The sequence below is a fragment of the Nyctereutes procyonoides genome, unplaced genomic scaffold, assembly GCF_905146905.1.
Source record: "Nyctereutes procyonoides isolate TBG_1078 unplaced genomic scaffold, NYPRO_anot_genome, whole genome shotgun sequence".
Taxonomy (NCBI): Eukaryota; Metazoa; Chordata; class Mammalia; order Carnivora; family Canidae; genus Nyctereutes; species Nyctereutes procyonoides.
In genome coordinates, this window is record NW_026575140.1 from 75,303,310 (window position 1) to 75,327,739 (window position 24,430).

Genomic DNA, 24,430 nt, shown 5'->3' on the forward strand with positions numbered 1-24,430 from the left:
ACACCCTGAGAGGCCCCTGGGACACTCGACCATCAGCCCTACCGCAAGGCCACTGATGCCCAGGAGTTCCCACACGCCTTTTTGTCTGAAGCTGTACGGACCATGGAAATCCACCCCTCAGGTCTGGCGTGGGGAGCACTGCCGGGTGACAGCCCAGCTGCCGTCTGCTGGATCCACCGTGGCATCGGCCGTGACCACACTTCCCCTGATGTTCCCGCCACTGAGGAGCGCACTGGCTACTGGTGTCACCCATCCTGGCTTGAGTCACGCTCCCCACCGGCCTTGCTGAAGCTTTCCACTTGCTATACTCCCCACTCACTCCTCCCCTTTCTCAGGGCCAGACCTGTGTTGAGGTCTGAAGCCTGTCCCTCCTCCTCCTGTGTCCCCTCCCCTTTATCCTTCACAGGCCTCCCCCTACCCCCACCCCAGGAGCCAGCAAAGCTCCTGCACATCAAATCTCGTCTTGTCATCTCTTCTAGGAGTCCTCACACCGACACAAGTGGTACCAGGACAGTCTGAGAATGTAGGTGGCAAAAGATAAACTGGGGATTTAGGCCTGCCAGCAAGGAGGACCCACTCCGAGTGGGTGGGATGCAGAGTCCTGGTGGATGTGGCAGGCCCGTGGTAATGCTTTCCCCAGAGGAGGCGTGCAAGGACAACCGGGCATCTGAGGCGTGCAGGAAACCATGTCAGAGAAGCTGCCGAGTTGACTGGTTATTGCTTAGTTATTTGGCACTTGTAGAGGGATAATGAATGAGAAACTTGGGGCCCCTGACAGTTAGAGGCTCAGTGTGAAGCCAGAGGAACTTTGTAGAGAGGTAAGCCAGCATCACAGAGCTCCAGTGATGCTCAGCTAAGCCAGGTTTGGTGTGTGAAGGTCAGGGCTCTGGGTGGGAAAATCTGGAACTCTGGAACTGAGCTTGAGGGTAAATGGATGTGTCCCTCAGAGCACGCAGCTGGCCCACACATCCCCAGTAAGAGTGAACACCATTCCGTACTGGGACACACTGCAAGGCAGCAGCCACCTTCCTCAGGAGCTGCCCCACCTCTGTTCCTGGCTGCCAACTGTGACTGAAGATGAAACATGACCCAGCTGGGGACAGTTGGCCTGATGAAGGAGGAGAGGTTACACCCAAGGAGAATGCATTGGCAGGAATCATCTAGAATGTCCCAGCAGAAGCCAGGCTAGCGCTCCTGGGTTGGATTTTGAGGGTTCTTGATCAAAGGGGCCAGAACAAAGACTGGATGAGCAAGACTGTTATCACTTGGGGGGACTTTCTCAGGACATGGGATTCAACACTCTGACAAGGACCCCAGAGAATGGGACAGATTCATTGCTAGAGGGCATGGCATTTCCTGTTGCAAGCACAGAATTGGGAGTGACATGCTGACACCACATTGGACCCTTGGTCTGTGGGACAAGAGCCAAGTGGAAACCTCGGGGACTGCCCGCACCAGCCAAGAGAGCTAGTCAAAAGTGATGTCCTACAAGGGTTAGGGAGAGACTAATACGGTCATCAGCTGATCGTCACTCCCAGTGACCCAGGGAAAATTTGTATCTTCATCCTCACAACTGTGGGTTCTGCAGGGCAGAGGGCCCCATTGAACTGTGAGCTCAGGCTGCTGCCCGGGCACATGGGCTCCTTGTGTTCAGGCGGACAAGAAGGGGCCCTTCTTGGTGGAGCTACTTAGTTCTGATCAGCAGGAGGAGGTGGGGCTGCTGTCACAGTGGGGAGGGGACGAGGGACTTACATAGGGCACAGGTGACTACTGGGGCTTCTTCTGCTCTAGGGGTGGATGGGCACACGCAGCAGCCCTGGCTGAGAAGGGTCTGAAGATCTGGGGCTCAGACCCGCTCTGGAATGCAGATGTGGGTTGTAGCACTGGGTAAGCATCCAGGCCCTGCTGAGGTGGTAGCGGAGAGAGGGAAGCTAGATCAGGTGTTGAAAGGAGAGATGGGTACAAGTTGTGGCCTTGAGATTCGTCGGGGCAACAGGGGATACAACTCTCAGGAAGGGAGGGGCCTGTGGACCACGGAGCAGACCCCCGTGGTGCCTGGGTGGACCGTCACATCCGTGGACAGGGCCATTGGAGTCTGCTGGGGATAGTGTGGCTGACTGAGACTCTTCCCACCCAACCCTCCTTCCTTCCTCTCCTTTCCCAGGTGTCAGACCTGCCTGCCCCCTCTTGGTCCCTCCCAGCTGCCCCCCACAGTGGCTCTGCACACATCTAATCCCATCTTGATGGCTTCTTCTTAAGAGGCCTGAACCTACACAATGGTCGCAGGACTCCATCCCTCCAAAGGTTGTGGTGTCCAGTCTTCCGCTCCTAGTCTGGGCTTTGTCCTCACCAGACAGAGGAGAATTGGAAACCCCTCTCCTTAAAGGTATGGCCGTGTCTCCTCCTCCCAGCTCTTCTAGACACCTGCTTTGGAGCCCTTGGACATCCCTCCTGAGTTCTAGCTTGGAGCCAATAAGCTCCCCCAATGGAACCTGCCACCTGAGTGGAGTCCTAGCCCAGAAACTTTGATAGAAACAGAGGGGTGTGCGTCAGACTTGGTTAGCGCCCTTGGGTTTGTGTGCCGCGTGGCAACTGGGCCGCCCAGGCTGGGGCCACCGGGCTTGGGTGAGGCTCTAGTTCTGGGCCCCCAGCCCCCCTGCAGCCCTTCCACTCCCCTCCCGAGCCCTGCCTCCGTGAACGGTGTGTGCTCTCTGCCTGGCTCCTTCTCACCGCTTGTTGGAAGGAGAATTGATGACAACATCAATAATGTGAGTTGTATACAAGCTGCACTGCCAACAGACCCGAGTGCCGGGGATAAATCCTCTCCTGGCCGAGTAATTGCTCTACAAGCCAAAAGGAATTACGCTTCTTTTGGCGATAACACCAGTGCCTCCCAGGACGCCAGAGTTGACCTCCTTACACCACCCTACAGGCCGTTCTCATGTGCCCTCATCCCCCTCAGCGCCCTAATCACGTGGCCTCTGGGTTCAGGACACAGGGTGTCGCCATCCTCCGGCCCTGCCTGCCCATAGTTGTGGGTAGCCGTTGGCTCACTCTGTTCTTTGTCCCAAGTGCTCTTCTTGTGTTTCTTGAATGCATCAGCTCCTCAGAGTTTCTCTCAATCCACTATGAGCAGAGGCCAGGGAGGGAGGGCTGTTAGGGAGGCGACAGAGTCAGAGCCACGTGCTGAGATCTGAGGCTTGTATGAGAGAGAAGTTTGCGGAAGGGAGTGTGTATTGGGAGTGAAGGGCCGAGGTGGGCCATCCTGGGGTCAGGGGCTTGTATGAGAGAGGACGTGTGTATGTGTGCGTGTGCGTGAGCATGTGCATTGTGGGGGGCCAGGGTGGCGGTCTGTCCCTGAGCCCGGCCCCTCCCAGGCCCCCAGGGAGGGCTGTGCATGCCAGGCTGAGAGGGCAGCGGGACCGGGAAGTCATTAGTGGGGATTGGGCTGCAGCTGTCCCCTTATATCACAGCGATTTTTATGCCCAGCCTGGGCCCCCTCTTCAGGGGATCCCGCCGGAGTCTTCCATGACTTTCTAAATCACTCACTTCCATTACTTACCTCTCCCTCTGTGCCCCAGCATCCCCCCTGCCCCACCATGTCTGCTTATTACCCTCCCTCCCCCCTTCTCTATCCACCCAGGGCTCTGGCAAGCTTATGCACTCTTGGCTCGAGGCTGAGCTGAGGAACAAGGCTGATCTGGAGGACCCTGAATGGGGCATGACTTTCTCCTTTTTGGAACTCTGAGCCTCTGCTCTCCCTCCTACCTCAACCACGTTCAGGCCTGGGAATAATGTTCTTTCTCACTGTCCTCAGGAAGGGGTGGGTGAGCTGAATCTCTGAGCTTGTTGTGTGGCCCAAAGTGACACCTAAGACCCAACTTAGGACACCAAACCCAAGCTTGGGGCTGTCTTGTGTGCCTTCTGGGCCCCATGGAGCCGAGCGACAGCCAGGCAGTGGAAGCAGGCCATTCTGCTGCGGACAGGAAGCCTGAAGCCTCAGCTAGTGCCCACCCTGATGCTCTGCAAGCCTCCTCGGGTACCCCCCCACCCCCCCACCAGATGTGCTCACTGCCGTGGCTGCTGTGTGGTGAGGGCCTGGTCTTGGGAGCCAGAGGACCAGCGGTTGGAGTAACACTTCTCCTAGTACTTGCTGCACGATCTTGGACAAACCTCTCAATTCCACTGAGCCTCAGTTTCCTCCTCTAGAGAATAGGGAGCGATAACAAGACCTACTACAACATAGGTGGTTGTGAGGGTTGAACAAAATAGTGTTTGAAGCCTCGCCACAAAATGCCTGGCATGCCGCAAATGCTCACACTGCCATTATGGTCTCTTCTGGTGGAACTGGCAGGGCCGCGCAGGGCGGCATGGGACACAGGGGTGGGTGTGCACCCCCACGTGGGAAGGGCTGTCGGCTGCCGTCTAAGGAAAGGACTTTGTGTCCACGGTGAGTTCTAGCTCACATCCAAGTCTCTAGGTGGGTGGAGGAACAATAAAGGGTCGGTGGTCTTCTTATCCTGCACAGAATTGGAAGGTGGGGGCTAGGTTGGTCCCCTGGACTTGGCTCCCTGGGAACACTCCCCCACCCCCAGGGGCAGGATTTGGCATCTCAAGATCGGCTCACTTTGGCACGTCCAGCTGAGAGGGAGGATGGCTGTGTTTTGTGAAGACAAAGGCCTGGCTCTCCCACCAGTGCCAGGAGAGAATGTGTTATCTTGGGGCCCAGGTGGTCTGGCCCGGGTCTCTGCGCTGGCACCGCGCGGCGCCCCCCAGCCCCCATGTCTGCTAAAAGGCAGAGGCTGTAGACAGAGGTGGCAGCTGTTCAAGGGGACGCTGGCCCTCCGAGCACCTGGGACTGGGGCCAGGAGGAGGGGCTGCTGCCGGCTTTGGGGTGGTCGTTGGCAGGACCCAGAGCAAGAAGGCAGGCTTGGTGGGGAGAGAGCAGGGCATCGGGTAGGGAAACCACACCCTCTGCCCTGGTCGGACAGCGTCCAAGCCCTGCTTTGCCCAGGGGACCTGCCGTGGTGCGACTGTGAAGGGCCACCCCTCCCCTCCCTGGTGGGCCCCAATCTGTGCCCTGCCTGCCCTGTCTCCTGGGCTTCCCGTGTCCTCCTTCCATTCGGGCAGCTGGGCTCGTGGCCAGGCTGGGTGGAGCTGGGTTGGGGGCGCCTTGTCTGGGGGTTGGGGTTGGGCCGTCCTTACCGAGGGGCGGTAGGAGGGGGAGGTGCCCAGATGGTAGTAGGGGGGCTGCAGGGGCAGCTGCTCCACTTCCTGCTCCTGCTGCAGCAGCTGCTTCCCTGGCTCCAGGTGGAGAACCTGAAAGAGGAGATGAGCAGCTACACGGACTACTCCCCAAGGCCTCCTCCAGGAAGCCCTCCTGGATCCCCAGTCTGGTTCCCATCCTAGCATTTGCCACGCTGGTGGCTGGCTGGGAGGTGCAAGTGACCAGGACAGGGTCAGGCATCTGCGGGGCATTTGATGATTTTCTTTTAATGAATGGATGCATGGAGAGGCTGAGAGGTGGAGGAAGAGCTTCCCGTGTGGGCCCTGGATACGTGGTGGTGGTGGTGGGGTGTCCTAGTTTGTCATTTCTCAGCGTGGGGGCAGGGGAAGCCTGGGCCATGGGCTCCAGCCCAGGCCTGGCCTTTTGGGAACTGTTCAGGGGCCCACGTACGTGGGGGGACTCTGCCTTCGGGAAGGGCTCTTCCCTGGGGCCATCACCTGTCTTTCCTGCCCACCCCCTCATTCCAGGGACTCAGGCCCACCTGGATGTCCTCAGGCGCATGGTGGCTCTGCCTGTCGGGAGGAGGCTCCAGCTCCTGGGAGGCGGGCAAGGCAGTGCTGTAAGAACAGAATGAGGCTCACACGGGGGGGTTCTGTTCCAGTCGGGCCACCTGCCAGCTGCTGGCCCCCGACTGAGTCCCACTCACAGGGTTGGCCTCCCGTGCTCTGGGTAGCCTCCTGAGGGGTCAGAGCTTGGGGTTTGGTCACTCAGCACAGGTGGGTGGAGGCCGAGAGTGCCCCTCCTGTCCTGCTGGGTGTCTCTGCGCCCTGCCCAGCCTGTCCCTCTCTCCAGCCTGGGGACTGGAACCCCTTGTGGCTCAGGTGTCCTGGCTCAGAGGACCCTGGGAAATCCAGAGGATGCACATGGCTAGGACCAGGGTGAGGGGACCGAGGCCCACAAGGGCACAGCTTAGGGGGGCATCAGAAATCTCAGTCGTCACAATAATATTTTAATACAATATATTAAAACCAAAATTAATGCAACAGCCCAGGATGCACAAAATATCAAGATGTTAAAAAAAAAGTTCAGATTAGTATTACTGAGTTTTCCTTTGGTGTCAGCCTCCAAACTAGCCTGCATGGCACTATTACTGAGCCTGTCTTTGCCTAAAATGTGGCTATTTCATTCCTCAAGGACTTCGGGCCTCACCCTTTGTCAGCCGCGGGGGTGACCTTGGACCTGTGTGCATGGTTTCCTGGCCTCCGAACCGTGGACTCCAATGGCACATCTGCTTCTGGGGGGAGGGGGGCCCTGGGGCTGGGAGGGGACGCGTCTGGGTGGGCAGAGGAGCAGGCTTGCTGGCACTCACCCGCCACCCTCCACCTCCAGCTGGCGCTCCTGCTGCCGGCGGTGCAGGGAGAGGACAGCAAGAGCCACACCAAGGATGAGGACCAGGGCCGCGGTGCCCGCTAGGAACCTGGCCACTTCTCCTGGGCCCCTCTGGTGGAGGGGCTTTTCTGGAGCCCAGAGATGAAGGGAGAGAGAGAGAGAGAGAGAGAGAGAGAGAGAGAGAGGATGAGAGGGAGGAAGAGAGAGAGGACTCTGGACTCTTGGAGTCAGAGAGGTGGGCCTGAAGCAGGAGAATCAGACCCTGAAGCAGCCCCTGTACCGGCTCCCCTCCCCGATCATGCTGGTTCTGGGAGGGTGGGTGAGGGGATGTCCCAGTTAGGCTGGGGTAGACCTCCTACTCCGCCTCCCCGGGGCCCTCAATCCCAGACTCTGATCTGGGGATCTGGGGCATGGAGGTGGGGGCGGGGGTGGGGGAACCAGGGCAGGCGGAGGGGTGCTCAGAGATGGGGGTCCCCACCCCCTCATTCTATCTCTGGCCCTGCAGGGAGGATTCCTGTTGAGGAGCTTAATTTTCTTCCCCTCCCTACCCAATTAAACAAGCAAATGAACTAATTGGTGCTTTGCCCTCCCAGCTCTGGAGAGGGAGGGTGGTAGGATGGGAGGGAAGGTGGAGACGCAGATTGCACGGGGACCCTGGGTGGGTGGCAAACCAAGTCTGTCCAGTGTGGAAGCTGAAAGGCCTGGAGGGCCGCCGTCTAAGCACCCCCTCTGTCTGGAGGCCCGTGGCCGTTGCCCCCTAGGAGCATTAGCCCCTGGAGGGAGAAGTGGTGCTGGGGTACAGGCAGCTTGCTCTGGGGTGGGGGTCGGGGGGCAAATCATTGACTCTCTCTGGGCTCCAGAAAGGATCCTGGGGGCTTGTGACAGTTCGTTGACCAATTTCTCAGCCCGAGCCTGAGCCACTGGCTGTCCCTGAAGAGAAGGATGCCATGAGGCTGCTGGAAAGGAGCCTGAGGCAGGGAACTGGGGGGTACATATTGCTTTCTGGGCAGCCCTGCTGTCCCAGATCGAGGAGACCACGGCCACACCGGGCCTCTCCTTTCCATCCCTCTGCTAGGCTCCATGTCTCACCTCTGACCATTCCAATGTGCAGGGAGGAAGGGACTGGTGAGAAAATCCTATATACTTCCTCCCCTCTCCCCTCCCCACACCGTATTATATATAATTAAACACAAGAGCACCTGAATGAAGGCGCTAAATTGCAGTTTGCCATAAACATCATGGAGCCAATTTTCCCGAAGCGGGATTGACAAGCACCTGCCTCTCTCTCTGCTCCATCCCAGTGCCCTGACGCAGGCGGTGTCTGGGGGAGGCCTCAGTACCAGCCTTGGCTCCCAGCGAGGCTGCAGCCCCTCCCTGGCCGGGTGCCTGTCCATCCCCAGCATCTGTCCATCCCCAGCTGGTGGGCCGAGGCCCCGCTGGGAGGGCAGTGTCTGTGTGTGTGTGTCCTGGGGACTCCGGAGACCCAGACCCCTCCTGGGGCCCTTGACTCTCCACCAGCACTGTCCCTTCTCAACTGTCGCAGACTCCCAGGGCTGGGATAACCTCAGCCAGTTACACAAACCTTGCCCGCTTTTCTGCAAACAGTAGCATCTTAGCAGCCACCACAACCCCCTTCCTGGACTTCCTTCTTTATCCTCAAGGCTTCCTGTTTTCAGCCCCTGCGGTCTTCCTACCCTGCTTCTCCCCTGGTTTTGCAAGCAAATATCGCTCCTCTGCTGTGTTCCAGGCGCTGGTCTGGTGCTGGGTGACAGGGAGGCACAAGGCCCAGGCCCTGCCTCTCAACTCTGCTGGGTCCCATTCCTCTTCCTTCTGCCTCCTGGACAGCTCTCCGTATGGCTGCTCCTCCCAGGCTGCAGAGCCACTACCCTGGTCCAAGCCACCAGCGTCCCCTGAGCGGCTGCGACAGCCTCACCAGCCTCCTTGCCTCCGGTCTTGTCCTCTCTGAGCTCTTCTCCACGCTTGAGCCCCAGTGATCTTTCTAAAAACCTCATCAGGCCACAGCCCTGCTTAAAAGTCTTCTGAGAGACCCTCTGCTTTCCCTCAGTAGGTGCAGAAGCCTCAACCCTCTCCCCTGGACTTGGGAATTTTGTTCGTGGGGGGCTGCCAGGTAAACCTAGGTGCCCGTTTCCTCTCCGTGCAGCTGAGGCAGGCTGGTCTTCCAGAGGGCTGGCTGGGTGCATGATGAGAGTGTGAAAAAAGTAGCACAAGCCCACAAACCCTGTCTGGGTCACAGAGTTCCGGTTTCTTTCCTCCTGGAGCCAGCTGATCCCAGGGCTGGGAAGCAGCCCCGCGGTGGACCTGGGCAGGAAGGGGAGACGGTTTGGGGCAGTCCCGCCTCGACTCCCTGCTTCCCGGTGACTTCCCCCCGGGGACCCTGGGGCCACTGGAGCAGGAGAACAAGCTGCAAGAGTCCCCAGGATACACACACGCATGCCCTTGTAAGGGGCCTTATGTCATGCTTACGGTGCAGACGGCAACATGCAGCAAGTGGCCCTGTGCACGCACCAGTGTGGGCATGAGGACAAAGGTCCAAAATATGAGTGCCAGGTCCCAAGAGACCCGGGGCCCTGCCTGATTCCTCTGGAGGGTCCCCACCCTGGTGGAGAGAAACACTAGCGGAGGGAGGATGAGACATGGGGCCAGGGAAAGGCAAGGAAGAGCAATTGGCCTGATTGACGTCTGTGTCAGGCACCTGTGCTGACCCGGGGTTTGTTTGATCCTCATGTCAAGCCCGCAAAATTAGATGATGTTACTCCCAGTGAGAAAAAGGAGGCCCAGAGAGGTTAAGTACTTTGCCCAAGGTCACCCGGCCAGGCAGTACAGAGCGGGCCGGGGGGACTGCATCCGTGTGACATTCTCCAATGAGGCTGCGGGTCTAAGTAGTTCTGGCCCCTCATATGGCAGGAAGCTGCGTCGCCTGCCCAGACACATCCCTGCCGACCTCCTCGCCCTGGGTTGCTTTGTGTCTGAGCCTCCCCTTGACAGCTGTGAGGTGGGGGGCCCAGCGCTGGCCCCAGCTGGAGCCCTGGCACTGAACCCTCAGACATTCTCTAATTACACCAGGACAAATGCGCACCCCCACCCCAGCCCCAGCTGCATGGGCTTTCGGGCAGGACTGGTCACCTACAGGCAGCTGAGCCTGGCTGGGGCTTGAGTGGAGGGCCCGGGAGAGCCGGGGATCCCTCTGTGAGGGAGGGGGTCAGGCCTATGGAGAGCATCTCCTGTGAGCCTACCTGGGCACAGGGCTGAGGCTGGTTCTGTTGGGCTTATCCTACTGAGAAAGCTCGGAGAGGCCAAGTCGGTGGTCCCGAGTCCCACTGCCAGAAACGCCGCAGCTGGAATTGGACAAGGTCGACTTCTGCAGTCCCTCTTTTCCTTCTAGGAGCAGGGCCCGGTCTGTCTGTGACACAGGAGCCACCCTCCAGACAGAGCTTGCACCTGCCTTGGCTCAGGCCCCAGAGACCAACTGCCTCCTGCCTGTTTCTGGGACCACGCCAGTGACACCTCTAAGCCTCCGTGTTCTCACCTGTCACATGGTGACAACACACCTGGTTTTCCTGCCCTTGGACTGAGAATGCAAAATCCCCAGTTGAGAGATAAACACAGACCTAGGTTGTAGTCTAGGGGGGCTGCAGGCCAGGGACAGTCAGGGGCTTCCTGGCTCTTCCTCAAACCAGGTCTGCCCAGGGCCCCTGGGTGGCTCAGTCGGTTAAGCATCTGCCTTCAGCTCAGGTCATGATCTCAGGGTCCTGGGATCAAGTCCTGCATCGGACTCCCTGCTCAGCTGGGAGTCTTCTTCTCCCTCTCCCTCTGCCCCTCCCACTCCAGCTCATGCTCTCTCTCTCTCAAATAAATAAAATCTTAAAAACAAAACAGATCTGCCTGTTGCAGTAAGTCCCCATGATGGGAAGTGTGAGGAGCTTGGGTTTCACCCAATGTTTGATAATATCAGTCTGCTTCTCCCTACCACCATGACCCTCAACCAGGCCCCAGTGGTCCTGAACCCCCAGCCCTCGCTCAGTGGCTTCGTGGCATGCTCACTTGCTCTACCCATCACCCCTCCTTTAGTTCAATAAATATGTCCCGAGCACCAACTATGTGTCAGGCACTGTGATGGGTGTTGGGGGTCTTGGCCCTGGCTCGTCGGGGAAATAAGCCCCCTATTTTGTGATTCTTCAAAAGAAGACTGTAAGAGATCCAGGAGAGGTATACAGAAGAGAGTAGCTCTAGGAGTTCATGGCTTCACACAGGAGGGGCCTTTGGAGCAGGGTTTTGAAAGGTTAATAGGAGTTTACCGGGAGAAGAAGAGGAGAACATTGGAGGCGAGGTGAGGAGTATTGCAATGACCACAGGTGAAATGTGGGCTATATGAGAAAAATTGCAAGTTTGGGATGTGGCCAGGAAATGTGATGCAAGGGGAGATGGACAGGGCAGGAGTCTGGGGCAGGGGAGGAGGCCCACCTCACTCAGAGGTTTAGCTTTTATCCGTAGGTAATGTGACACCCTCTGTCCTGCTACCCCTGCCTGGGGACAGAGACACTGGTTTCTCAGGGGCTGGACTGACCAGAGCTCCCCTGTAGCTACCTCTTTCAGAGCCCCTTGGGGCAGCACGTGGCCCTTCTGCTCATCAAGCTGTCCTGGGTTGGTCTGCCCTCTGCTTGCCTACAGTGGTGCAGACAGAACAGGTGGTTCTGGGGGACCTGAGGAGCTCAGAAGGGTGTCTGAATGTGGCCCCAATGCCTAGAGGTAGAACAGGCTGGGTGGGGGAGAGACTGATTACATTGCCAAGGGGGCCCACCCAGTGGGCCAGAGTCCACCTGGCCATTTGGCCAGCCCAGGTGTGCAGGAGTGTGGCTCCTTCCTGCTGGCCAGAGGCAGGTGGCGAGAGCCTGAGTGGGGGCCCTCTGGACTGCTCTCCTCTCTTGGGGGGTCTGAAGGCAGCCCAGCAGTCTCGTGGGTATCCTGCATCTCTAAGTGCCAGATGGAGTCAGGGCTCCCAAGACCTGTTTTAATCTTGTCATTTTACAGAAGCTCAACTGTGAGAATGCAGGTCCTGATCTGCAGGTGATAGGGGCATTCTTTTTTTTTTTTTAAGGTTGTATTTATTTATTCATGAGAGACAAACGGAGAGAGGCAGAGACACAGGCAGAGGGAGAAGCAGGGTCCCTGCCAGGAATGCAATGTGGGACTCGATCCCAGGACCCGGGATCACAGCCTGAGCCGAAGGCAGACACTCAACTGCTGAGCCACTCAGGCACCCCTGATAGGGACCTTCTGACCATAGAGGCCAGGGCACCCCTGGGGCCGTGGCTGGGGACAGGGAAGGGCAGCAAGGCTTCTGGCAACCAGCAGTGGCAGCCCTGTAGCCCTGAGGCCTCAGCATCAAGACTAAGGTCCGAGGCCCCCCGGGAACTCCTGCGGGGCCCCACCTCCCTTCCCACGCGTGCCTGACTGCATTCCAGCTTGCTGCAGCCCCTGCATCTCTGTCTCTCTTTCCTCAGTTCCGTCTGCCCAGGTCTCCAGGCTGAGTGGCTGCTATATGATCACATTTGGAGGTTGTAGAAATCTCCTCTCCCTTTGCCCAGGAGTGGACATAACCCTCTCTTCCCTACATCGGGGGGCGGGGGGGGGCACCTTCCCCTGAGCCAAGGCGGTGAGGGAACCCACCCAGAGGCCTGAACTGATGCGGCCAGCCTGCAGCGACCCGGCTAGGGTAGCTCGTCCTCAGGATGGGGCTTCAGGTCAGATCTCCATCTTGGAAATGAGGTCATCACAGATTGGGGCTAATTCTTCATTTTCCTTAGTCTTCTGCTTTACTGTCTTCTCCAGTGACTGGATGCGCACCTGCTCCTTCCTCAGGCTGGCCTGGAAGGCCAGGGCCTCCGCTTGGGCCTTGCCACGCACCTGGGCGATCTCCTCGCTGGCCAGCTTGAGCTTCTCTTCTGCGTGGGCCTTCAGGGCCTGGTACCACTGGCCCTCCTTCTCTATCCTCACTATGTAATCTTCGACACACTTCTTCAGAGATTCTTCATTCGTGTGATACCCCTCGATCACTTCCTTCTGTTTCTCAAACCGCTTGAAGAGGTCAGAGAAAGACTTTTCCATGGAGCTCAGGTCTGTAGCCAACTGGTCTTTTTCCTTTAGAATCTTCTGGATCTCAGCTTTTGCTAGTTCCTTCTGTTTCTGAGCCTCCTCCATCCCCTGATACTCGAGCCCCTCAAACTCTTCCATTATCTTCCCCATTTCCAGATTCTTCGCATGGAGTGTGTCACACCTGCTCCTCAGCAAGGAGTTCTTCTCCAGCAAGGCCTCTGCCTTCTTCTTCCCTTGGGCTGGAGAGCTAGGGGGCCTGAGTCTCTAGTCCACAGCCTGGGGTGGCCCTGGGCGGGCGCTGGGGGTCAAAGCTCTGGACTGGGTTGTGCTTCAAGCCTGTCTCTTCTCTTAGAAATCAGCGTTAGTGTCAACAGCCTTTTCTCTTTGGCCACAGAATTTGCTTAGGCTCCGGACTCAAGTAGGGGTCCCTTTGCAGTCACCTGTTCAGACCTCCTGGATGGAGATTGAAGGCTCCAGGTGTGCAGCCGGTCCTCCTATCTCCCTAGCCCCTGACTTCTGTTCCATTTGGCTTGGGCAGATGTAGATTCCAGAAGGGGCCTAGCACAGTGACTGGCACATAGCATGTGTAATAAATGGCCACTCTTTTCGTCACTACTATTCATTAAGTGTAAATCGATGGTGGTGATGCTGCTGCTAATAATGGTGATGATGCTGATCCCCGAAAGTTTGGCATCTCTCGCTAAAGTGTTGTCATGATATCACTTATATTGTACATGTACTTTTACCTAAAGTATCTCACTTGATGCCTGCAACCCTTTGCCTGTTGTCAGATGGGTAGGTGGAGGCTCAGAGAAGCTTAGTAAAATGCTCAGGGCCACACAGCTCACTGGTGATGGAAATGAGACAGGAACCCAGCCATCCGGATCCTCAGTGCGGTGCTCTGACCGGCCCTCTTGAGGGCCCTGCCTGGGGGGTTTTCATGCCCCCTGCTGCCTCTGGTTCCAGGGTCATCTGTAGAGGAGGACAGGCCAGCTCAGTCTTGAGTTTATCACTTAGGTAGCTGTGTAATCCCCGGCAACTCACTCAAACCCTCTGAGCCTCAGTGTCCTCATCTGTAAGATGGGACTAACAGCAGGGTTGTTGTCAGGTGTAAATGAGGTAAGGTGTGTTCGGGTATTAGCATGGTGCCTGTGCTTAGTCAGTGCTTAGTAAGCGTAGTTTCTAGCAGGGCAGGGACATAACTGCTCCTTGGGCAAATCCCAGGCAGCCGGGGCTGGGGCCCCTGCCCTAATCCTTCCTGTTGGTCTCTCAGTCTTCCCTTCAGCTTTTCCTAGTCCTTTGCTGGTTGTGATCCATAAAGCCCAACTTGTCTAGGCCTGCGTGAGCTCTGGGACAAGGGGTCAGGGTCTCCCAGCATGTGTGTGTGTGCGTGCACGCAGTGTGAGAGGCTATGACACTATTTTGCACAAGGTGTTCTGGCCATCTGGAATGCTCTCCCCGGGGTCTCCAGACCTCCCAGCCCCTCCCATTGGCTCTTCACACCTTGAGTTGTTAGGAGAAAAAAGGATCATGGAAGAGGCTGACTTTCCCAGAAGCTCTCCCCCTGCCACTGGGTTTGTTTCAGAGCCCCCTCCAAGGTCAGGCCCAGCTGGGGAGAGTTACGGGATTTCACGCACATTCCTGGGGGGGAGGGACTATCTCTCTGATGGGGATCCCTGATGGGGATCCAGGCAGGGGCCTGACCCGACGACGTTCTCTCTGAGAGAGGGGATGAGCGAGGGGTAGGGGTATCCAGCCCGAAGTAGGGCTGGGGGCCTGGGGAAGCCATTTATCTGCCTCCCCCCACAGGGCATGGTCTGGGGTGTAAGAGGTTCACCAGCCCTCTCCCACTGCAACATGCACGCTGCCCCAGGTCTCAGAAACAGCTTGTCCTCTGAGCCCCCCGCTGCCTGCGCAGGGGGGCCCATCACTCCCTCCCAGTCTCCATGGTGCCCAAGGAGACCCTCACCCACCCCAGCAAAGGCCAGGGCTTCCCCTGGATTGTTTGAGGATGGCCTATGAGGGGTCACGCCTCCAGTTTTTATAGGCTCTTGCCCTCCTTGGTGCCCCTCTCCACAGGCTATGGCTCAGTGTCAGGGGTCGGGGAGGGGGGCGTACAGGGGTGGAGGCAGTCCTCAAAGCAACCCCCCCATCACCCAGTATGTGGCCCTGCTCTCCTAAACTTCTTGCCACACATCAATCACTGTCCATAGGGCCAAGTCATTCTTCCACTTTATTTCACTGGGACAAGCCGAGCATTTTTCAAAAGGAACATGGCTAAGAAAATAAAAACAGGCAATATAAAAACACAGGAGTGGCCGAGTTCATGGAGAACCTATTTCTTATCCTAATGTCATTTGTCATCCAGTCACAGACTCCTGAGAAATCTCTTGGAGGTCAGCACTGCAGGCAGAAAGCTTGGGCTTCCCTGGAAGGAAGTGAGGTCCCTGTCCTTGGAGGTATTGAGGCAGGGCATTGGAGGCTACTTGGTGGGAGATGATTCTGAGAGGTCATTGCACCATGGTGATTCTTTATAATCACATAGAAGTTCGGGCTTTACAAAGGGCTTTCACCTGTGTTCTCATGTCTTTGGTACAATCGTGGGAAACAGGCAGACTGCTTTACAGGTAAGAAGACTGAGGCACAAGAGAAAAGTGGCTTTTCCCAAGTGTCCTCAAGGTCATGACCACCCTTGCTGGGATTCACATTTCGAACCCCATGGGGGCAGAGCTGCTCCAGCTTCAGAGCACCCATGGTCCTGCCTCCACTAAGCTGGAAGTAGGTTTGGCTCACACTTGCAAGGCACCTAGGAGGTGGCCAGAGGTGATTCTGGAGTCAATGGGCCTTCAGCCCTGGACAGCATCACCCCCCACAAGGACACATTAGCATGACAGGCTGGGGGGGGGAGGGTGTCTCAAGGGAATCAGAAAGGGTAGAAATCCTAAAACAAAGGCAGGACTGGCTGTCCATCCTGGGGAAGGGGCCCTCCATCATCCCAGGACCCCACATCAGGGCTTCTCCCTGTAGAAAATCTCCCAAACCAAATACATATCGAGAGTAATCACAGCACAGTCTGGAGTTATTGAAATGAGAGGGGATTTAGATGTGAAAACGCTTATGTTAAAATGTAATGAAACTTAATGGCTTTTCTCTGGGCCTTGCCAAGGTGGCAGGTGCAAATCCCCTCCACTCAGGAGGGGCTCTGATTCTCAGATGGGGTGTGTGGGGGCGGGTTGGCAATGAGCTTTAAAACCCGAGGGGGTGCGGAAGACTCAAGAATTCTGGAAGACTTCAAGACCTAGACACATCTAGGGAGGGGAGGAGGAGTGGGGCAGTTTAGTTCTGGCAAGTTCTAGGAGCAGCACCATGGGATGCCTCAGAAAGAGGATTTGGTTCATCTGTTTTTCCCTCAGGGGAAAACAATCTTAAGAGAAATGGGGACACCTGGACTCCAGGTCCTCCCCGGAAGGGGTGCCGGAGGAAGTCTGATGGGGACAGGGGCTGAGCATTTAGGTGGGCGCGTGGGGCTGGGTGGGGGTGGTATGGAGATGGTGTGTCCTGTGCACAGGCTCCTCGGTTGTGCCCTACTTGCCCCTCCCTGTGGCCCTCGAAGTAGGCGTTATTGTCTCCATATTACAGCCCTGGCCTCAAGCACCAAGCCAATGAGAGACAGATTTGGTGGCTGCACCCAGGCCTGCATAGCTCCAAAAGGGGGACCGCCCACCAGTGTTCTGGGTGGGGAGAGGGGGTGGTCTGGGCTAAGCTTCAAGACTCCGGAGCTCTACCTCACACGGGGCTGTGTGTGTTCAGTGTGTTTTGCAAGTTATAAACCATTGCGAAACTGTGAGCCGTGGTGGCATTTTGGTTCTTTTTAATAAGAAGTTCGCTACATTGCAAAGAGCACTTGGCTTGGAGTCAAAAGGCCTGAATCCAAGTTATGAGTCTACTCCTCACCACCTGTGTGACTTTGGGCAAGACATTTAGCTTCCTGAGCCTCTGGTTAATCATCAGCTAAATGGGGCCAGGAAGACCTGCCTCCTGCTTACCTCCCCAGCTGGCCGTGAGAATCCTGGGGCACACAGCTTCCCTTCCTGCAGCCCAAGGGGCCTGGCCCAGTCTATTTGATTCCTGCTGCAAACCTTTACATGGACGTCCTCTCTGGGTGCTGGGTTTTCAACAGGCTTTTCCAGATCACTTCCGTTTTACGAAGTCATCTTTGATACCATCTTTTCCAGGAAAACTTTCCCCCCCGGGAGCCCCACCTGTCTCGGATGACTCCATCTGATACCAAACGAGGTTCCCACACGCTCAGTTGTCCCCTGCCTGGGGCACTTGCTATTTCATGGGCATACTGAAACTTGTTTCAGGCCCAGGGTCTCTCACCCCCCTACGAGTGAGGCTGGTGTGGCCCCTCTCCTGGCTCTCTTCCAGCCCTGTGGTCAGGACATAGCTCTGCTCTTTAGAGTCTCTATGGTTTCGGGCAGTGGGCAGAGGGTACAGTGGTTAGAAGCCAGGTTCCTCCCTACCCCCAAGAGCTAACTCCATGACTTGAGCAGCTCTCTTCATCTCTTCACTTCTCTGTGTCTTGGGATGGTGATAATAATACTGCCCACCTTCTGAGACTGAGGTGAAGATTTATTTTTAAAAAAGATTTTATTTAAGAGAGAGAGGCAGAGACATAGGCAGAGGGAGAAGCAGGCTCCATGCAGGAGCCTGATGCAGGACTCAGTCCCAGGACCCCGGGATCATGCCCTGAGCTGAAGGCAGGTGCTCAATCACTGAGCCACCCAGGTGTCCCAGTGATTTGTAATTCTAAAGCAGGCAGGTGAATATCTTGCTTGGGAGCTGCATGTGTTGTGCTGTAGGGCCAAAAGCTTTGGGCACTGGGTGTGACACCCAAGGGCCCAGGCTTGGGGAGGGAGAACCTGATCGCTGGAAGGTGATGGCAGAAAACACAAAAGAGGATGGGCAGATGTTGGATGGTGCGTTTTCCCAGCCAGGCTGTGTGCTGTCTCTCTCTAGAGCCTGTAGGAAGGCTGGTACCAACCAGTGGGGGGCCCTAGATCCCTTAGGGGGCTGGGATGCCTCCTGAAAGAACTCTGTGTAGGGATCAACACTTTTCATTGATCAAAACCCCTAATTTTTCCTTCTCTGGAGGAAAGCTCTGGAGACAGCAGCCAGTCTTTCCTGGGGTCTGGCCATCCCCCTACCCTGGGACTCCCTAAGTGGCCTGCCAGAAAAGACATTCTCATTGTGATCTTACCTATTGGGGACCCCTTCTCTGCTCAGCCCATGTAGAGGCTTGGATCTTTGTTAGTGGGACCAGATTCTTCACTTCTGTGTGGGGGAGGGCAGAGTGGGGGGTTCTCACCAGTAAGCGGGGTGAGAACGGCCCGACAGGCCACTGCCCGCCCTCCCACACAGCCAGCCAGGCTCCTCTGAGAGCTGCTCTGGCCACTATCACCCCGGACATCTAGTCTCTGGATCGATTGCAGTAGATGGAGGTGATGGATGGGGTGTGGTGACTCATCAGTATTGGGGCTGCTGAGGAGCTCCGGGGGACCTCCTACTCCAGCCCCACTCGGTGTCCAGAAGCAGCCCAGGAGAGGCCGAGGCTCCCAGCTTCCAAGCTCTTTGTCCCACATACTGATAGGGACGGACTGGGAGGCGAGGAGCCTTGCTTGAGAAGTGGCTATGATGGAAGTAGAGCCCTGATTCCCAGTCTGGCCTCTTCCCAGCCCCTCCATGCCTCCTTCCTGCCATCCAGCTCTGACCACCAGCCTTTCCCTCCAACCCTTCACAGTCCTCAGTGAAAATGGCAGCTGGGTGAGGCTCACTGTCCCCTGCTCTTCTTGTGAAACCCTAGGATACGTGCATTGCTTAAGTCTCAGTCTGGGCAGCAGTGGAAGGTTTCCCAGCCAGCCTCACCCAGCGTGGCCACTGTGGTGCTCCACACCTCATCGAACCACAGGGTGTTACTCTGTTTTGTGTCAGGATGTGACTCTCCTGACGGCTGGCCCTTCCTGAGGCTCTGGGACCCGTCCAGAGCGCACGCCGTCCTCCCTCCTTCTCTGGCTCTCCCCAACCCGTCCTGCTCCCCAGTGCCTCCTGGGCCCCCAGAACAAGGGACCTGTCTGAGGAGGGCCACGGCATAGCTGGAAGGACACTAACCCCTCTTCCTGGAAGTGCATGACAATGGGCTTTCGAAATTTTCTTTAAAGCCTAGGGTCCTTTCAAAACCCCGAATCTCAGTCAGTCATATGAAGATGTGCTTGACATCCTTAGTCATCAGGGAAAGGCAAATGGAAGTCACAATGGGATGCCACTCTGCCCCCACCAGCACAGCTACACCTGAAGGAACAGATGACAGCGTGCATAGGCAAGGAAGCGGGGTAAGAGAACCCTTGTACCCTCCTGGTGGGGGCATGAGTTGGCACAATCACTTTGGAAGACCGTTTGGCTGGATCTGCTAATCCCCATCCCACTCCCAGGTTTATGCCAAACAGAAATGAGTGTTGTGTGCCGCAAAGTTACATATGAGAATGTTGTAGCAACCTTAGTCATAACTAGCCCCAACTGGAAACACCAAACACATCCGGGAGAGAAGCAATGCATTGCAGCAGATTCACACAACGCAGTATTACACAGCAAGCAAAAACACGCCTCATGGGTGCATCTCACAGCCATCATATGGGGTGAAAGAAGCCAGACACACAGGGAGCTTGAGTGAGCATCTGTGTCTTGATGTGGGGTGGGTGGTGGTGACATGGGTGCATGTGCCGCTGCACCCTTAAGGTCGGTACACTCTATTGTTTGTACAGTGTTCCTCAATTAAAAATATATGTGAAGGTAAAAGCAACAAAATACTAAAACCTTACACGGAATCCTGGTAGGTAAAACAGATGGAAGCTGAGACCCATCCTTTTGCTTTCCACCTCAGGAGCCTCCTGGGGCATTTTGGCAGATGCCACTCTGGAGAACACATTGGAAGCCTTTTCCCTGGGGTAAACATGGCCTCAGGGATCTCCATCAGGACCGTGCCTCAGAGGGACACATCCCAGCTCCTCTACACCTGTGTCCCTCCCACCGGATGGGGGGGTCTTGTGGGACAATGCAAATCATGGTGGTTGCTGTGTAGCCAGGAAGGCACAGAGCTGAGCCCCTAGCAGGGACTTGGCAAGTGCCCTAAGGCCTGATGTCATTTCCATGACAGGTTCCATTTCCCTGCCACAGTTTGCTGCGTAGGGCAGATAGGCAGTGGGGAAAATAATAGTAAGAGATAATTCTAGCCTAGCTTAACTCGACAGAGCCCTCGCTCTGTTCCAGGCATTGTGTTAAGTACTTTACAAAGGGATGATTCGCCTTTAATCCCTACAGCAGCCCTCTGTGGTAGGTGCCACTATTATCTGCTTTACAAATAACTTTCTCTATATACAACTGTTTTTATTCATCTCAGCAGTCTATTCTTACAGCTTGAATTATAAAGCTCAGGGAAGGCAAGCAACTTGCCTTAGGTACACACAGCTGATAAATGGTACAACTAGGGATGGAATCAAGGTCAGTTGGACCCTAAAGTCTGCCTCTTTCCTTTCACCAGGGTTTCAACAAACGTCTGCTGTGAACTGAACTGTTAGAATCATCTAAAAGGACCGCAACGGGCTGAAATACTGACCCCGATCATTACGATAAATGGATAGCAGAGAAAAATGAAAATTACCACATTTAGGGGAAAAAATTGACAGCTCAAGTACTGGGTGAGGGAGATCTGCTTAGTAGTAGCACACATGATAAAGATTTACACATCTACCCACCCACCCATCCACCCACCCATCCATCTCCACCTATCCTTCCATCTACTCATCCATCCATTCATCCATCCATCCATCCACTCATCTACTCATTGTCTCATCCATCTACCCATCCATCCATCCATCCATCCATCCATCCATCCATCCATCCATCCTTCCATCCAGAAATGTAACCACCAGGACTGAGCCCATGCCATCAGGTGTTCCATGTCACTACTGAGGTCAGATGGGATGGCTGTATCCACCGTGTAAGAAAGAATAGGGCAGGTTCAGGGAGGACATGCAGGTAATCCTCCCACCCTTCCATTTTCCATCCCCTGCTGGTCAGATCAGTTCCAGGGAACAGTATTTTATCCCTGGTCCTCAGAATGAGAAGGAGCTGGTTATGTGTTGTTGTTGTTTTTCCAAACAGGGTCTTTAAAAAAAAAAACAAAACAAAACATTTTTAAGAGCAGCTTCAAAAATAAATAAATAAATAAATAAATAAATAAATAAATAAATAAATAAATAAATAAATAAAAGAGGAGTTTCAGGTTCACAGCAAAATTGAATGGAAGGCAAAGATATTTTCCATATACCCTATGGCTCCATTATGCACAACATCCTCTACTATCAAAATCCCGCACCAGAGTGGTTCATTTCTTACAATCCATTCTGTTACATTCAACAAACTTCTGTTGATACATTATGACCACCCAAAGTCCATAGGTACAGGGGGTGGGGGAAGGGTGAAATAGGTGATGGGGATTAAGGAGCACACTTGTCGCGATGAGTGGTAAAAGCTCCAGGTGATATATGGAGGTGCTGAATCACTATATTGTACACTTGAAACTAATAACACTGTATGTTAGCTAACTGGAATTAAAATAAAAACTTAAAAAAAAAAGCCAAAGTCCATAGATAACTGGGATTTTTGATGTGGCTTTGAGAGCTTGCTCTGTGCTGGGCATTGTGATAATGCTTTTCCATAACTACTGGTCAACTGAACCAAGACTTGAACCCAGGTTTGCCGGACACTCAAGTTCAGGCTCCTAACAGATGTGTTGCTAAGAAAGCAGAGGAATAAATATATGAAGAAGAGGTTTAGCTTGGACCAACCATCTCCAAATATTTGAAGGACTGTCCTAGGAAGGTCAAGGAATTACCTAGACCAGCGAGTGAAACTTAGTCGGGGGAAGTTTTATCTGAATAGAGGAGTTGCCCTATAATGGTAGGGCTTACCTCGAGAGGTAGTGAGCTACTCGTCATCAGAGCTACCTGGGATGCTTGAAGGAAAACCCTGCCTTGAGGGAGGTTGGTCCATTCCACCTGCAAGGTCTTTTGACTCTCACTTTGATAAATTTGGTTTAAGCTTTATTGGGCACCTACTGCGTGTCTGCCCTGGGCTAGGTGCTGGGGATGAATTAGACATGATCCCAGCCTTCAAGGGGCTCACAGCAGAGTGGGGAAGGCAGCTTGTGTGGTTCTAGTACCAGCTGACTCTTGTTGGCCATGGAGGCTCTCTCATGGCTCAGGGTCCTGGGAGCATTGCATAAGGGAAAGGAACTGGCCACTGAGTGAGGGGAGTGGGTGTGATGAATTCAGGCTGAGGGGACCCCAGTGTGGGATGTCTGAGTCAGCCATCCCCTCCTCAAAGGCCTGCTCCCTGTGGAATAGAAGACCCTCCTCAGAGAGGCCTCTATGGGTCCTTGTGGCTGGTCCTCAGACAAAGGGCACAGGCCTGCCCTTCTCCCCTCTGCCTCTCTCAGTGGGTCCCATTTATCTAAGAGGACTGTTAGTGGCCTTCATTTAAAAAAAAAAAATGCACATCTACTTCTTCCAAGGTGGTAATACAATGGAGGAAGACTCTCCACTGGAGGAGGGCCTGTTGGACCTCTGGCCTGGGCTTTTTTTTTTTTTTTAAGATTTTATTTATTTATTCATGAGAGACACACAGAGAGAGGCAGAGACACAAGCAGAGGGAGAAGCAGGCTCCCTACAGGGAGCCTGATGCAGGACTCAATCCCAGGACCCCGGGATCACGACCTGAGCCAAAGGCAGACGCTCAACCACCTAACCACCCAGGCATCCCTGGCCTGGGCTTTTAACTCAGAATCCTGCTTTGCCTTCTGGCGTGTACCTGGAGACCAGGTGCCCAGGCATGGCCTCAAGCCAGAAAGCCTGCCTCGTGAGGGCTACAGGTATTGCTCCATCCTGGCTCCTCCCTGGCCTCCACCACCGCCACCCAGCAGCCAGGGTCCCAGGTGTCTGAGGTGATGGTGGCGGCGATGACAGAGGTGATGGATGGGGAGCACAATAAACAGCACGTAACCAGTGATGTATGATTTTGCCAAATGACATAGAATGCTATCACTCATAAAACCGTTCCGTTTTGTGGTTAAAGAAGATGTGGCCTATGTATACAATGGAATATTACTCAGCCCTCAGAAAGGATGAATGCCCACCATTTACATTGACGTGGATGGAACTGGAGGGTATGATGCTGAGTGAAATAAGTCAGAGAAAGATGATTATCAAGTGGCTTCACTCATACGTGGAATATAAGAAATAGTGAAAGGGGCCATAAGGGAAGGAAGGGAAACTGAGTGGGGAAAAGTTAGAGAGGAAGACAAACCATGAGAGACTCCTGACTCTGGGGAACAAAGGGTTGCAGAAGGGGAGGGGGTGGGAGGATGGGGTAACTGGGTGATGGGCATTAGGGAAGGCACACGATGGGATGAATGAATACTGGGTGTTATACTGTATGTTGGAAAATGGAATTTAAATAAAATTAAGAAAACAATGACAATAAACAGCATGTTTGGCACCCCAGCTCTTACTTGCTTAAGCTGCCAAGTCACCCACCTAGCCACCCCTCATTCTAGTTTCCTATCTCAGGGCCTGCTTCTTCCTCCTGCTAGGCACCTGGCATGACCTCTGCTCCCCACCACTAGAATCTCCGGGGTAGCTTGTTGTGCATGCATCTGTCCCCTGTCTGGGTCAGCACCCCAGAGGCTCTGACTTTATTAATCCAGGGTGGGGCCTGGGTATTTGATTTTTTAAAGTCCTAATCGATTCAGCTGTGTGTGTGTCCCGGGTTCAGTTCTCTGACTCAATGGAGCCTGTGATGTGTGTGGATGATGCCCTGGAGCTGGTTCTCCAGCCAAGCCAGGCTGTTCTGTGCCCTTCCTGGAGGAGCTCAAGATGAGCTTAGATGCACTGGCCTGAAGGGGCGGGCTCAGATGAGGCCCCAGGCAGTGGAGTGTGTGTGCCAGGGGGTGTGTGGTTGGCAGAGGGGAGGGAGAGGAGGGGGCAGTGCCTCAGCCACCCATCCAGTTGTTGGTGGCATGGAGGCAGAGTGGGGAATGGCCTGGCTCTGCCATCAAGGCTGTAAACCAGCAAACAGTCTGGGGGCCACAGAAGCCAGTACCAAGGCAGAACCCAAGGATTGCTCCCCAGAAGTGTCGGGCCATGGGGGCAGGGCCGAGGTGCTTCCAGGAGCAGTGTTCCCCCTCCCACTTTCACAGAAGCCTTTCCTTGTGCACCCTCCCCGCCCCCCCCCCCCACCTACCTCCCATTCTTCAAAAGCATGGCGGATACCACCTGTGATCATTGAGATTTATAGTAAGAAGCATGTGTTCGGTCTTTGTCCTGGTTCCTGGCACAGAGCTCCTAAAACCCTTGGAGTTTCCTAAGTGATAAGAGCTCTAAAGGTGGCTTGATACTCATAAGGAATCCTTTCAGCCACACCTGGGTTTAAGTTAATGAAGTTTGGAAAACACCTAAGAATGGAGGCTGGCTGCCAGGGGAGCCGACTGTGTGATTAGAAGGTTAGAACTTTCCACCCCACCTCTGACCTCCAGGGAGAAGTGACAGGCTAGAGATTGAGTTCAGGTACCAGTGTCGATAATTT

General features: G+C 55.1%; 2 protein-coding genes and 1 non-coding gene across 10 annotated transcripts in view; 2 read left to right on the forward strand and 1 right to left on the reverse strand.

Annotated features, from left to right (window-relative positions):
* LOC129496708 (uncharacterized) overlaps positions 1–24,430 on the forward strand; it is a 283,680-nt gene that overhangs the window by 222,667 nt on the left and 36,583 nt on the right. The window lies entirely within an intron of this gene.
* LOC129496936 (transforming acidic coiled-coil-containing protein 3-like) lies at positions 12,380–15,484 on the reverse strand. Its single transcript, XM_055305284.1, has 2 exons — positions 15,418–15,484; positions 12,380–12,963 (listed from the first exon to the last, which is right to left on the reverse strand). Exons 1-2 carry the CDS (start codon positions 15,482–15,484, stop codon positions 12,380–12,382), a joined length of 651 nt encoding a protein of 216 aa, XP_055161259.1.
* On the forward strand, positions 22,847–22,917 carry LOC129497977 (small nucleolar RNA SNORD47). The gene has a single exon (XR_008662023.1). It is a non-coding gene; the product is annotated as a small nucleolar RNA SNORD47 (small nucleolar RNA).